This window comes from Rhipicephalus sanguineus, chromosome 3 (assembly GCF_013339695.2).
Source record: "Rhipicephalus sanguineus isolate Rsan-2018 chromosome 3, BIME_Rsan_1.4, whole genome shotgun sequence".
In the NCBI taxonomy this organism is placed as follows: Eukaryota; Metazoa; Arthropoda; class Arachnida; order Ixodida; family Ixodidae; genus Rhipicephalus; species Rhipicephalus sanguineus.
The window spans coordinates 80990719-81006033 of NC_051178.1; the positions used below are offsets into that span (position 1 = coordinate 80990719).

The 15315-nt window shown below is 43.4% G+C and overlaps 1 protein-coding gene across 1 annotated transcript in view; it reads left to right on the forward strand.

The window, feature by feature from the left end:
* LOC119385616 (uncharacterized) overlaps nt 1–15042 on the forward strand; it is a 231271-nt gene extending 216229 nt beyond the window's left edge. Inside the window, exons 9-17 of the mRNA XM_049414038.1 lie at nt 4064–4179; nt 8135–8282; nt 8504–8559; nt 8786–8916; nt 10908–11014; nt 11811–11849; nt 14614–14729; nt 14818–14888; nt 14974–15042. Coding sequence (XP_049269995.1) covers nt 4064–4179; nt 8135–8282; nt 8504–8559; nt 8786–8916; nt 10908–11014; nt 11811–11849; nt 14614–14729; nt 14818–14888; nt 14974–15042 — 853 coding nt within the window. The remainder of the gene's footprint in view (nt 1–4063; nt 4180–8134; nt 8283–8503; nt 8560–8785; nt 8917–10907; nt 11015–11810; nt 11850–14613; nt 14730–14817; nt 14889–14973) is intronic.
* The last annotated feature ends 273 nt before the right edge of the window (nt 15043–15315 follow it).

The following is a 15315-nucleotide window of genomic DNA, read 5'->3' on the forward strand; positions in this document are numbered from 1 at the left end:
ACTCCAAAGAAATATGTCAAGTGGAGCGAGGAGCGTAGTCAACCGGCTGTTACTTGGAAGTTTTAATAGCCGTTTCTCGCTTTTTTACAAAGTGCGACATGTGCAGAGGCTTTCTGTCGACTCTAATCTCATTCGATACATACGCGCGTACAATTGATTGAGTATTGTGATGTTTTTCGTGTCGCGCAACGTACAGCGCAGCCGTGCCAGCGCACTGATCTGACGCTGTATCATTAGCTACAACTGCATAACAGCTGGGCCAAAACAAGTGCAGTGCGCGTGAAAAATATGCCATCATATTGGTTCAGTAAGGCGTACGGATTGACTCTCGCATACGTGTCAGAGAGGCGCCGGCGAGTGCGACCGGCGGCGGTTGGTGACCGGAGGCGTTTGCTGGAAGCGCGTCGCGTCTATGCTCATCGCTTCTTGTGCGGACACCGTACACAAGAAAAAAATGCTTCATTTAGGTTGGCCGATGCCACAGGTGTGCTGTAAAGTCATTCGTACTCACCGGAATTGTGTATACTGAAACCAGAAGCGCCGATAACACGTAGACGGACTCGGTCGCTACGCTATGCCTAACCTTTGGTGGCAATCATGGTGGTAGAATATGATGGTGGTAGTCATACTTCGTGGGGCTTATCTCGACGCAGGCCGAAGGTAAAAGTGTGTGCATTTTAGCTTTGCATGCATTTTCACTATTACCTTAAAGTGCCGCTAAGGTAAGTGAGTGTGCAAGAATTGCCAGAGTTGCGTTTCAAGCGTGGCGGTATCAAGCGGAGGCTGTTTTCTGGTCTCCCCGCTGGAAGGACTCATTTACTTCTCGGCAAATGCGCGGCGATGTAACACAGTTACTGTCGCTGTTCACACCGACATTTCTAGACTTGTAAACATCAAAATGCAGCAGCAGATCGCGGATGTAAACCTGATAAGTACGTGCGTAAAATGTAAACATTCACGGCTGCTGTGCTCCAGAAAACTTGTGGCGGTTATTGGCGCCGCATGAATAAAAAAAATAGTGCTGGAAAGCTTAATGATCGGTGTTGGCTGCTTTGAACTGCATATATTTCTGCACATTCAAGAGGAAAACATTAGAACTGACAGAATGTCACGTTCACTTCCATCATGCCACCTGCCACCGTCATCCAGCTTGTTCACCAAGTCATCCACCAAAACATGTTTTGCTCACCACCATCAACCAGCATTTTCCACTTAACACCAAAACAAGCTCGCCACCATCACCACCATCTGCCACCATTTTTTCCACTCTCGCCATCATCAGCCATCATGACCACCACAGCTTCCACCACATCCACTATTCTTTCCACCTTGTCCACTATTGTTTCCACCATGTCCACCAAGATTTCCAGCATCCACCAACCCACGATTTTCAATAGGGTTGCTCGTACGAAAAGCCCTCGAAGAATCGATATACATAAATAAGTCATTATTATTCAGTTATATCACTTCAGTAGCTTGCCGGAAATACCATTTTATCGAGTGCATCCCATAAACGTCCTTTGAAAAAAAAAAATGTTGTTTGATGCCCTTTAGCTCAGTTGGCGCAAAGCTACACACTCTCACAAATAGGCGGGAAAATTTTTGGCAACAGTAATAAACGAGCAGAACGAGTTTCGAACTTCAAGAAAAACGTGGAAATTTTGTCAGCCTTATTTGTGATGGCCAGAAAAACGCTGGATGATTTGGCATGGAATGACCCAGTTTAATCACTGGTTATTCGCATTTTATTTGCTTTCATTGACTCGAAAAAATTATGACATTTGATTTACTTGCCTATCCTTCGTACTTTAAACTTTAATAAATGCGAAGCATTTCTTAGCTCTTAGCGAACCTTCTATCTATCTATCTATCTATCTATCTATCTATCTATCTATCTATCTATCTATCTATCTATCTATCTATCTATCTATCTATCTGCTTACGTCTCAGTGCTATCGTGATCGCCTCCTTAACTTGGTGCTGACCACAATTGGCATGAGAGGGTAAGGTGATTTGACGAATATGACTGTCAGGTCATGACACTGATAACGTCAAAACGTCGTCAAACCATTTCCTCCAGAGACGTGTGGCACATACCCATTTACCACGGGCCGCGGTGTACGGGTGTGCGACACAGGTGATTGACAGTTTATAGCTTCTCAGGGACGGCGAGAACAGACATTGGTAATTTACACGCCAAAGCGTTAAGAAAAACTGACGTCGGCAGCGTGGACCCGACGAATGCAAATAATAACAATCACGATCGCAGCGGGCATTGAACCCATGCATTTTGCGTGGCTATCAGGTATTCTACCACAGAGCCACGCCAGGTCTGTACACTGGCTTGGAAAAACAGCCTATGCAGGCGTCGTAATTTCGGTGCAACGTCTATAGTGGTTCTGGTGCTGGCTACCTAATTTTACAAGAAAACAATAAACACTACATATGTACTCCTAGAATACAGGCGTCATATGATATTAACGCCTGTGGTTGCAGAGTTGGCTCCGCTTTCATAGCAGTCTAATAAACATTACATTTGTATTCCTATGATTCAGCAAGCTATATTGAAGCATTGCTCGACCCTGGAGGAATGCATTAGCTAAAGTAACGTATCATATTCACATGATTGCACCATAAAGTGCGCTCAGTGCATGTACTCTAACGTGAGGACTGACGTTACGACGCACCATAAGTAACCCTTTAAACGCCAGTGTTGTTGACGTGCCTGGTAAACCCACAATGTCCACAGAGCTGTGCACTTACAAAAACGTGCACTTACAATGTGCACTTAAAAAACACGCAGATCCACCTCGTAACGCTTGGATCAAAGCCCTAAAATACAGCATAGAAGCACTCGCTGACTGCTTCGCATTGAACCGATTCCCACAACGAGTGGGATCTGCCGAATTTTTTTCACATTTGTTTCACCTTATGCACTAATTATCACTTCTAATCACTGGGAATACACATCATGTCTATGTTTTCGCAATACTGTCTTGTCATGTGGCCGTCCGCGTCCTATGACGGATACTTGCGCCCGACAGGCATAACATTTTCGATAGCTATGACGTATTGGTGAAAGTGGTGAGGATGCAGACGGGTTAAGCCTGTCGAGATGGCCTGCATATGCTTAATCTATATGTTGCGATTAGTCAGTGAATCACGACTAGCTCGATTACGACTAGAAATGCATAGCCTATTCAGTGGCACATTCTTGTAAAGTAGCGGAACGCATGCCTAGGTTCCCTTTTTTTTAAGTGCGGAGCACATTAGGGGCCCCGGCTGTCGTGCGCTGTCGTATGCTGTCGTCGTCTCATGTAGGTTGGCGTAACGCTGGCAAAACCTCATAGCCATCTGTAGCATATTGAGCGCGCGCTCATGTCAAGGAGAAGTCTTCTTCCTCTTGTTCTTCGAGCGCCTTAATGATGATATCAAGTGCGGAGCACTTTAGGGGCCCGAGCTGTCGGATTCTGTCTTCGCTTGGCGCAACGCAAGCAAAACCACGTATTAAAATAGAAAAATAGAAGAAAGAGAAAGGAAAGAATAGTAAGAAAAATAGAAATAAATTGAAATAAAGACAGAAAAAAGTGCAAAAACTGGAAAAGAGAAAAAGAAAGAAAGAGAGGAGGAGGGAAAGAAAGAGGAAACCGAAGAAAAACAAAGAAGGCTGCCGAGCTCCGCACTTCCTTCAGGCTTGGCACCACAAACGCGAATGTGCCTTAATTTTTTTTTTAATAAGGAGACTTGTACCAGCTTTCTCCTTAATTTTTTCATACGATAAGCCCTACGTTGCATACCCAAGGCAATGGAGTGCAAAAAGGCACTGTGCGTTTCTCCTGCGTGTAAAATGGCTCTTTTCTGGGTGTGGGGGCAGATAACGTGTAGCGTTAATAGCTGTAACATCACCAAAGTCTGCACCTGGGTAGCGAATCCCGTCATGGTTACGTTATGACGCCGATATTAATGATTTACTGCAACCTACAGCGGTGCGCCTGTGCAGTACTATTACTCCTGTTATAGACGAAACTGCGAACCAAAAAATGCCCCTTTTTTCATTTTTCAGCATTTACTACGGCTCAGTCTACGCTCCCTCAAGTGAGATGCAATCCATTGACTATGTTTCTGAGAAGACAAGGCAAGAACTCCGTGATCAATGTGGCAAGCTGCATATACGAAGCGGTGAGTTATAATCGTGGATTTCAAGTATGGCGTCCATTTCGCAATCCTGTGAGAGCAAGCCTGGTAGCTTAGTGCACGTTCTTCAATGTTCTCATCAAGGATCGAAATATAGAGGTTCAAAAATGCATCACGCTGAAAAAAAAAATGTTGATACTGATATTTCAAACTAAGTAAAAATTGACCACTATAGACTAGTAGGAAGTGTACTTATTAGTCGAATATACTGACAGGCGCAGTTGCTTGTATTATTCATAGCGTCGGGATTTCACTGGCTCCAATTTTTACACGTGCGACGCTGGGGCAAGCGGCACCTGAATGTGCCGCAGTATTCTAAAGCGTATTCCATTGTTCTAATAAGACTGTACGCATGACGCAAATAGTTGAGTACTTTTTAGAAATTACGCTTTACCAGTGACAGTGCTGGACTGTATAATAACTTCTGTACAAATGCCTACGCGTCTCAGCCAAGGTGCATATTTTCGACGACTGACGACGCGTGTTTATCGCTATTTGTGTACTGTGAGTGTTTCCTTAAGCTCTTTTTGCCAGGCTCAAGGCCGCCTAATGAAAGCTTTATCGTGTTACGGTTTGGCTGCAGCGTTCTTTGCTATCGCAACTACGCGAGAATATCGAGTAATCGGAAAATGAGAACGCATTGGTGTAGTTCCCGTTTTGGCAACACAAGGACATGTATACGACTTTACCGAGCAGGGAACCACTGAAACGTTACTGTAGAAATGGATGTCAAAGCACGATAGGAGCAGTAAAGGTCAGCTGTAACATTGTAATGGCTGCAACGCACTGAACTGCCCACTTGGAGAAAATGACTAGCGAAATAATTGCTTGAATAACCAGAACTGCGTGAAAGTTCAGTCACAAAGCTGCGTTCTGGAGACTTACGTCTATTTCAAGTAATATTTAGAGATGGGCGTTGAAATCCTTCTCGCAGTGACGTTATCTTGCGGTGCGCGGAATCAGAGGAGGCGTGGTGAGTTTCGCATACTGAAAGCTTAATATTTCATAGTTCAAGTATTCGGTATGGCATAGAAGGATTCTACAATACGGCAACGCTTTTTATGAAAAAAAAACACCCGCCATGGTGGTCTAGTGCATATTGGTGCTCTGCTGCTGACCCGAAGTCCTCGGGATGGAATCCCGGCCGCGGCGGCCGTATTTTCGATGCAGGCGAAAATGCGTAAGGCCCGTGTACTTGATTTAGGTGCACGTTAAAGAACCCCAGGTGGTCGAAATGTCCGAAGCCCTCCATTACGGCGTTTCTTATAATCATGTCGTGCTTTTGGGACGTTAAACCCTTACAATTATTATTCTTATGTTATCAAAAACGGAACGGTAATGAGAATACTGCTTTTGAAAAAGACAGAGCCACCGACATATGCAATCAAGCCGAGTGTTTGCCTTTATCCCGCAATAATATATTTTTTTTCCAGCGAAAGCTGTTATGAGATCATTTCAGCGGCCGTTTTTGGCGCAGTAGTAGTCCGCCGCCGCCGGTATCCGTAATCAGTATCGCTCGAAATAAGAAAAACAAACGAAATAAGAAAAATATTTTACGATGGAACGAGGTTCGAACCTGGGCCCTCTGCGTGGGAGCCCAGTATTCAACCTGTGAGCCATGCATGTGCTTCTTGAAACTGCTTTGCAAAAGGGTCCTATACAGGCTTCATGTCGGGAAGGAACCACATTAACATTTGGGTCATTCCATGCCAAATCAACCAGCGTTTTTCCGACCATCACAAATATGGCTGAAAAAATGTACACGTTTTTCTTGAAGTTCGAAACTTGTTGTGCTCATTTATTTCTGTTGCCAAAAATTTTCCCGCCTATTTGTGAGAGTCTGTAGTTTTGCGCCGACTGAGCTAAAGGGCATCAAACAATTTTTTTCAAAGGACGTTTATGGTGCGCATTCGATAAATGATATTTACGGCAAGCTGATGAAGTGATGTAACTGTAAAAATAACGACTTATTTATGTATATCGATTGTTCCAGAGCTTTTCGCACGAGAAATATTGAATAAAGTTGCAAAGTTTGATATCTTTTTCCAGGAACAAGGCAAACTCAAAGGGTAGAAATGAATTGTATACTGCTGGCCTTCTCGACATACTACAAAATAAAAACAATTTAGTCGCTGAAGGTGTAGCAGATCGTCTGAAAAAAATTGCTAATTTTGCTTTTTTTTGAGAAAAGCTCTGTATTCAGCGTCAAAAAATTGCTTTGATGTTCGGACTAAAAATATGCACGATACTTCATTTGAAAGCTCTATGTATCAGCTGAACATAGGGAAAGTTACAAAAGGGTATTATTTTTTTAACTTAAGAAATATTTTTTTTTTTCAAACTTTGTATCTCCACCAGCTTTTCGCTGACGTAACTCAAGCGGCATGAAGCATTCGCAACGGCAAGCTTCAGCCCATGCTCACTGACCTGGGGTGCAGACGTCAAACATGGTGCTGTCTATAAACCAACCCTATTTCCTTTTCCATTGCTTTTCTGTAACCAGGCACCGCACGATGCGAATTACGCAACGAGTAGGTTGTTGAATGCTTCCAACCCATTACAGAGGGCTCCGCCATAATTCTTCATCGTCATCAGGCAAAGCATCAACAAAGTGCGCATAATGCCTTAGATGCGTTTAGTAGGTACCACGGCTCTCCGTAGAATGAAGAAAAATGGCATAGTGGCTGCTTCCCTAATTCTAAAAAATTACAATGATTTATAGCCTAGTGGGTTCGTCGCAAGCGCACTTGTATTGGTTGCCAAAGAAGCCCATAAGCGCATGGTCCATTTCCTCGGGGTCTCAGTAAAGTTCTTCGCCCCCCCCCCCCTTCTCTCCCACGTCAACGTATGTTATACAGCATGGCGGGTGAGGGAAATAGCGACCGGGCGTCACCCAATGCAAATTACATAACTGGTGGGCCGTTTAAAGCTTCCAACCCATTAAAAAGGGCTGAGCCATAATTCTTCATCGCCATCAGTCGTCGCTTCAACAAAGTGCACATAATGCCTTACAGACGTGTAGCTGGTACCTCGCTTCTCCGCAGAATGACGAATATTGGCTGAGTAGATACTTCCCAACTTCACAAAAATTATTATTTATGGCGTAGTAGGCACCATGCTTGTGTACTTGTATTAATAGCCCCAAGAGAGCATACAACGGGCTCTAGAAACGCCGCTCTTCCAGCTTTCGCTGTGACTGTGCTGCGGTTTCAGCGCAGGCCTGGCGTTTTTTATTTTACAGTTGACGAATACTCTTGACGAAATGACAACTTGCACTGAACCTTTTGTAGGAGTTTCCGGTGTCTAAATATGACACAGTAAGGTACATCTTTAACGACCGACAGTATTCACCGGTGAATATTACAGTGGTAAATGATAACTCAACAACCTATTAAAAACAACGTTTCTTCCAAGAAGCGAAAACGTTTGTGAACGAATCTGATACAGCTATACAAAAATATACATAGGTTCTAAATTCTTGACGCACTGGAGTTTCTTGCTGATGAAGAAGGAGTGATGATGACAAGAACCAGTAAGGTTGATGTTTTTAATGCACTGACAGAAAGACTGACAATTTCGCTTTGCTGCGACTACAATTCGCGACGACATATATCGAGCGCTATCTTTCGTGGAGCATGATTTTTCAGAAGTATTTGTGTCATTCAAGTTGAGCATGCAGACAACTGTTGCAGCGCACTTTATGCCCTCTTATATACAACTGTGTCGAAAACAAAGGTTTATATCAGCTAAAAGAGGATTTAGATTAAAGTCTTGTTCTTCTCATAGTCTTTCTGTCCTAAGACTGTTGCCGCGGACCGTGCAATATACGCGGTAAACTTTTATGATTACCTTCCTCGCAATGCATGTATTCTCATCAATAAGATGTTAGTATAATGTAATGTAGATAGCCGCATTCAGTGATCATGAAGCTCTTACGCAGGCGCATATGCCATACTGGCATCCACAAAAAGAGTAGCACCCGAATTGGCCTTCCACACCGAACACTGTTCTTCTGGAGCCGTCGTTGCTGCGGTTGATCTCAAGAGTGAGGAAAATAAAGGATGCGGCTTCAGTATATCTATTAAAAGGTAAGCAAAGGCGTGTAAGCTTGGTCTCATTATTTACTGTGTCGTAAGACTCGCTTCACTGAGACATAGTGTAGCCGGATGAAAGTAAGCAATATCCGCATGAAAAAAAAAAGAATGATATTTTCTTGTTTTTTTATGGGGATAGCACTGGCTTCCTTTTGAGAACTCGCACCAATACCGACAATCAAGCCTGAATGTAATCCCTTCTGCCTGTTTTCTAGGTCTCAGCAGAAGATTTGCACTGTCCCAGGTTATATAAAGCACAAGATTATTGAAGGTAAGCACACAGCAGTAAAAGTTTTCTCGTGTCGAATGCATGCGGCATCGTTTGCCAATGTTTACCGAAAACTCGCATCAATCCTGAAGTTTGGCATATGAATCGAAATTCATTTTCAAAAGTTGTATGCCCGGGGGAATTACTCACAAAGCGGCCTAAAATAAGTTTTGATGTCGAGAAAGGTTTAAAAAATGTATTTTATGTATTTTTTTGCTTCGTTCTGCAGAGCAAGAGCTGTGCGGGAACCCCCCGCTTGTGTCAGACATCCGCAACGAGTGTAGCAAGTTGCCAGACTTGACAGGGGGCAAGGGATCGTCGCTAGCAGTGCTGGACTCCATTGCTAGAGAAATTAAGGCGGTAGGTACATTGAAACGCGCTGAACTGCCTGCTTGGAGAAAAGGACTTGCGAAAGAATTGCTTGAATAAACAGAACTTCATGCTCAGTCACGAAAGTGCGTTTCCGAGACTTACGTCAGTTACAAGTAATATTTATAGATGGGCGTTATTTTAGGGCGCGCAGAATGAGAGGTGGCGTGGTGAGTTTCTCATACTGATAGCTGAATATTTCATTAAGAGAATTGACTGTTGGGTTAGTTGGTGTCTAGACATGGGAACCATCGTTAAAAGCGCAACACCACACAAGTGCTCGTCTGGTCTTGTGTTGTGTGGTGTTGCGCTTTTAACGATGGTTCCCATGAATATGTCATAGTTTAAGTATTTGGTGCGGCGTAAAATGATAGCACAATATGGCTATGCTTGGTATAAGAAACAGAAAGGTAATAAGACCACTGTTTTTAAAGGAGAAAGAGCCGCACAGGCATTTAATCAAGAAGAGTGTTTAATCGTTCAAAAACTGGCACCAATGAAGTGTGTTCCGGGTGTGTCCTTTCGCTTGAATCCGGGTGGTCGCGTATCGTTTTTTAGATGCGAAGTATCTTATGGCGGAGTTCAAACCGGTGGTGGTGTTCTAGAGATGCCGAAATTCTTTCCTGCGCAACGCCACGATGAGCACCAGCGCATGCGCGTCCCCTCCCCCTCTCTCTCCTCTCCTACGCTGTCCCCCTCTCGCACGCCTGCCGACCGCGTTCCCCGCTCGCCCTGTGAGAATTAACGGCCAGGCTAGAGGGAAGACAAGACGCGCGTAGCGTTCCTCTTCGCGTTCCACGTCGCGAGGTCGGTAGCATGCCCAAAGAACGCCAACGGAACGCGATCGTGCAAGTGCTCCGGCTTCGCATCGCCTCATGGTCCCCTTTAGCGGGAAATGGTGTAATTTTTTCTAGCACGGCGGGAACGGTGCAGCTACATAAATAGCCATCAGGAAGGACAGCAGATACTTTGTACTTTGATGATATTTTGTTTAAGTGGTGTGTTATGAAAACGAAAGATATTTTGAAGCCTACGGGATTTTTTGTTGTGGATGATATATTGCTGACGGATTCTTTGCGATGAGAAATACGTTTTTTCGTTTTATGGTCCTCTATCTGGATCATGGTTATTTTATTGCACTGTTAGAAAGCTTTCTTAATATATTCAATGGTTCTTGATTCATGCATTTCCATTCCTAGTGTCGTATGACGTATTTAGTGTCAATATTACGGTAAGATTTGTGAAAGGTTTACATGTACTATAGCCCCACAGGAGTCTGCATTCGCGCGATGCCAACTACAGTCACAGATAAACCTCAGCCATGTAGGACAACATCCTAAATACTACGAGTACGCTTTACGTGTATTTCGCCAATGCACGATTTCGATTGGACAAGTTTTCCTATTTACAAGAGACTGAAAAGCATGAGGGAGCCACACGTGCATCAACAGCAGGTCAGGATATTAATTATATCTAAACCAATGACTGTGATTCTCTGGTTGTCCACCGAATGTACCATGGCAGGCAATCTGAGAGCTGGTTGTGCGACTGTAGGCGCACGCAGTTACTCACCGAAGCTCCCCTAGCTCTGAGCCATTTGGAATATGTTACGCAGCTTCCCTGGCGTCAGCTGTTGCATGACGCTGTCAGTGTAGCTTAGGAAGTAACGAAAAGCAGCCCGAATAACAGCTTCGGGCTGAAGTCTAACTCGGGTATACCGTTATGCATTATTTCGTGAGGTCCCTCCTTTCTCTTACCATTTCTTCTAGCACTGGTATTGAGGTGGCCGGTTCTCTAGGCGCGAAAGTAAACAACTTTCGCAGCTAACAACGAGGACAATGAATGATTGTAACTTGACATGAACGCACAAGTCTGGGAGGTCACATTAATCACGTATACTTGATGTCTATATAAAAACATTCTTAAGTGTTACATCTTTGCCTTCAAGGAATGTCATTACAAGATGCTTTCCGTCGGTTTAGTTTTCAGTTCCCTGTGGATTTATCGTCACAACAACGTCTTACAAGCTTTTCTCCTCGAGCACAGATTTTCGAAAATTATTGCAAGGAATGGAGACATCAATGACCAGGTGAGTCTCCACGTCCATAATTGCTTGTTTTAAACGTGTTTGTGTCGAAGAATATAGTAATAATTATAAATAGTTGCGAATGACAGGTAGATTGCAGCTGAAGAATTGGGGAGCTCTTCAAGTTGCTGTAATTACAGGGCGTTGACTCTGCATCGCGATTTAATTTGAATTCAGCTTCTCCCAAGCATGTCTAATCAAGTATGCCTGTTTTCACTATAAATTGCCAGTTTTTCGCAGTAAAAGCACTGCGTATATTTCCTTACGAACATAGCAGCTTTTAATGCGATACTCGAAGAAAAAAACGTACAAACGAGAATGCTTGAAGGTAAAACTGGTAAGCGCAAATAAACAAGGCAGGGACACAGGAAGAATGCACATGTACAGGCGTTTCCATGTGCATTCTGTGTCCCTGTCTTGTTTATTTGCGCTTACCAGTTTTACCTTCAAGTATGAACAAACTCGCCCAGTTACAAGTTTGATTGAAACGAGAATGCGTTTGCCTTCATGAAGTTCATGAACGTTGAACTTTATGAAGCTCTCTCGTGCATTCAGAAAGAGTGACTCTATGGAAACTGAAAGTACGGTAACTGCGCTTTTAATATGGGTACCCGAATAGGTGAATATGAAAATTTTCTTCAAGCGACTTCACTTTTCCGTTCCACTTGCTTTTCCCTGCTTTAATATTTAATAATTATACGTGTCTGGTTTAATGAAATGAATGTGAAAGTGACTGAAGTAGAAAATGCTTCCCATATTTTCATACACCCAGTTTAGATTTGTGCTTTTTTTTTTGCAGGGAGGACTGGCAGAAAGAGCTGAAAGGCGTCTGCTCCAGGTATGCACAGCTTACTGAGAAGCGTGTCGATATATCAGAGGTACATTATATACCTATATAGAGCCTCGTTCAAAGCAATAAGAAAACGAAGCTTACAAAAATGCGATATGCCAAATTGATTATGGAATAACAAAAGTTATTTTTATACTAAATGTCAGGAGAATCATGAGCCTTAAAATTTTGTCAGACTATATCATCGCTATAATAAAAGAGACAATGTTGACTTAGTGCATGCTCATTAATGGAGTTTCACATTCAGTGTTTTTGGCTGTAGCTACAACACGGGCATCATAGAAGCCTGTCCTCGATATTTCAACTTTGACATTACAGCGCTTGTTTGAAAATGGTTCCTCGTTATGAAATCACTGGCTTTAAATCGTACATTGCAATATGTCTGCTTGAATAGTTGGTTGCTACAATTTCGGTAATCACTTATTTCGCGGAAGCCTCCCTGTGAGTTGATGTGTGTTATATATAATAAAACAAACCTTAAATTTATCTTCGTATATGCCACTTGTAATATCTAAGAATACAATGCAAAGTAAACATCTCCCAATGCCTACATTGTTTTATCAGAAGACTGGGCTGTTTTACAGCGAAAGCTGTTATGAGATCATTTCAACGGCCGTTTTTGGCGCCGTAGTTGTGTGCCGCCGCCGCCGCCGTTGTCTGTAACCACTATCGCACGAAATAAAGGAAATAAGAAAAAATTCCAGGATGGAACGAGGTTCGAACCTGGGCCCTCTGCGTGGGAGCCCAGTGTTCTACCTCAGGGCCATGCCGGTGCTTGAAACTGCGTTGCAAAAAGACCCTATACAGGCTTCATGTCGGGAAGGAACCACATTAACATATGTAATGTAGTGTGGTAGAAGAGTAAAATAACAGCCAGGCGACACACAGACGCGAATTCTGTAACCGGGCGTCACACAATGCAAGTTGCGCAACGAGTGGGTTGTTGAGTGCTTCCAACCCATTGCAAATGCCTCTACGATAATTCTCATCGTCATCAGCCACAGCATCAACAAAGTGTACATAATGCCTTACAGGTGTTTAGCGAGTACCACGGTTCTCCGCAGAATGACGAAAAATTGCATAGTGGCTGCTTCTCTACTTCACAAAAATTATGATGATTTATAGCGTAGTGGGTTCCTGGCAAGTGCACTTCTATTGGTTACCAAGGAAGCCCATAAGGCTCCCATGATCCATTTCCTCAGGCTCTCAATAAAGGTAATTCCTTCCCTCTCTCGCTCTCCCTTTCGCCGGTTAACATATGGTATAAAGCGTGCTAGGACAGTTAAATAACGATCGGGCGTTACACAATATGAATTACGTAACTAGTGGGTCGTTTAAAGCTTCCAACCCATTACAAAGGGCTCAGCCATAATTCTTCATCGTCATCAACCACCGCAATAACAAAGTGCACATAATGCCTCACAGATGGTACCTCGCTTCTCCGCAGAATAACGAATAATGTCGTGGTGGGTGCTTCCCAACTTCCCAAAAATTATGATTTGTGGCGTAGTGGGTACGTTGCTAATGTACTTGTATTAGTAGCCACAAGAGAGTTTATAACGGGCTCTAGAAATGCCGCTCTTCCAGCTTTCCTGTGACTGTGCTGCGCTTTCCGCGCAGGCCTGGCGTTTTTTAACAGGAGAAAGGTTATGGGCACTGCTTACATTTTCAATGAAGAAATAGCTTTGGTAACATAACGATAACAGCAGCAGCGACACCCCTTGACGTCAATCACAATGGCGTGTCTCATAATCACATCGTGGTTTTGGGACGTTAAACCCCAACAATTATATGACGTCGACCAGAAACTCTTTAAAACTAGCACACCGAGGATGACAAGAAGCCTTCGACAAAGACGGGTCCAGGTACCGAAAGTTAAGCGAGCCTGTCTGACTCCTTATCCTTGTTCATAGAACTTCTATTGCACGATGTGTTTCTATCGGTCGGTTTCCATTTCCACGCTGACTTTACGGGGAAACATGAATCGTCCGTTAATAATGTCGCTCGGGCATAGTTCAATTGTTTATGAACAGCAAGTTTTTTTCCATAACTGTTGTAGAAGTCATCTTTTTTTAGTCAAGAGACAATTTTCTTGCCGTAACGATTCGTGTATAAGAACGAATTTTCGTAAGCAGAAAAAGAATGCCCCGCGTCACACGCAGTTTTTCACGTATCGGTGAAGTGAAACTTGCTGTGGACTGGAAGTTCCTTTGAGGCCTTCGAGAGCGCATCGCTAGAGGAAGCAAGTTAACTACGCTTTCAGTGCGCATGGTTCATTTTAGGATGTCGCGGAGCTTCGTCTATTGTGGCTTTTCGTCTATCGTGGCCCCTTTTCTGATTTTTACCCTGCATATTTCTTGGATTGCTTAATTTGGCTTAACGCCTGTTTGCCAGTATTCGTTAAAAGCTGCACCGTGTTGTTCGTCATTGTAAAATATTTACAATAAGCTTATTTTATTTATTTGATTCGTATACATACAAGCACAAGGACACAGAGAAAAGAGGGAGAGAGCAAGCTGGCAACTGCCACCAAGAAGGGGCACAACGCCTGCCTGCTCTTTAGTGTCGGACATAAAAAATCACCTGCCCCAAAAGCAAAATTCGTCCGGATGCATGAAATGAGCTGTCTCATTGCTGAGTCAGGTTTCTTTTCTTACAAACATCAATCATGTTGTACAGATGCTAATATTGTTTCAGACGTTATTGGGCTGACGTATGTGTTCACTGCGGCGTCTGTTTTTTTCTTGTTAAGGATGGTTGGTGCCGTTGAGAGACTAAGCATGCCCAGGAATATCAAAGAAGCAATCTCTCGGCATTTGTCTAAGTTTGATGAAAACACGATGTTTGCTGTGAGATCGTCAGCCTTAGGTGAGCCTTTGAACTACGTGCGGTACAAATACGTTTCAACGAATTTCGCACTGCGGAAGCCCGACCATGTGTGCGTGTCTGTGTGCAGGTGAAGACTCTGAGGACATGTCGGCCGCCGGCCAAATGACCACTCTGCTCGGACTTCGTGGTCTGGAGAACGTAATGAAGTTTGCTTGTTTTTTATGACCGTCGTATTTTCTGCTAATTGCTTAATATACGTACTCTGAGTGCTTTTCCCTTCAAGGTGATCAGCGCTGTGACAAAATGCTGGGCGTCGCAGTTCAGCTTCACGAATGTCAACTATAAAAGGTAGGTTTGCACTCCGTGATCGAGGATATCATTGTGTGGTTGAAGGGCTCATCAGACTTGCTGTTTTTTGTCTAGCAGTGTATTGCTAGTTATTGCAGTGTAGTGAAATGCGCAGCTATTATCGACCATGCATGTCAACGCTCAACATCCAGTAAACAATAACCGAGTAACCTAGCACAAAAGCCTTACGGGACACTAATATATAATTTTATAGCGCGTGTTTCGAGTATATTGCGTCCTCTTTGTTTAAATACATGTGTGAATTGTAAACGCATAT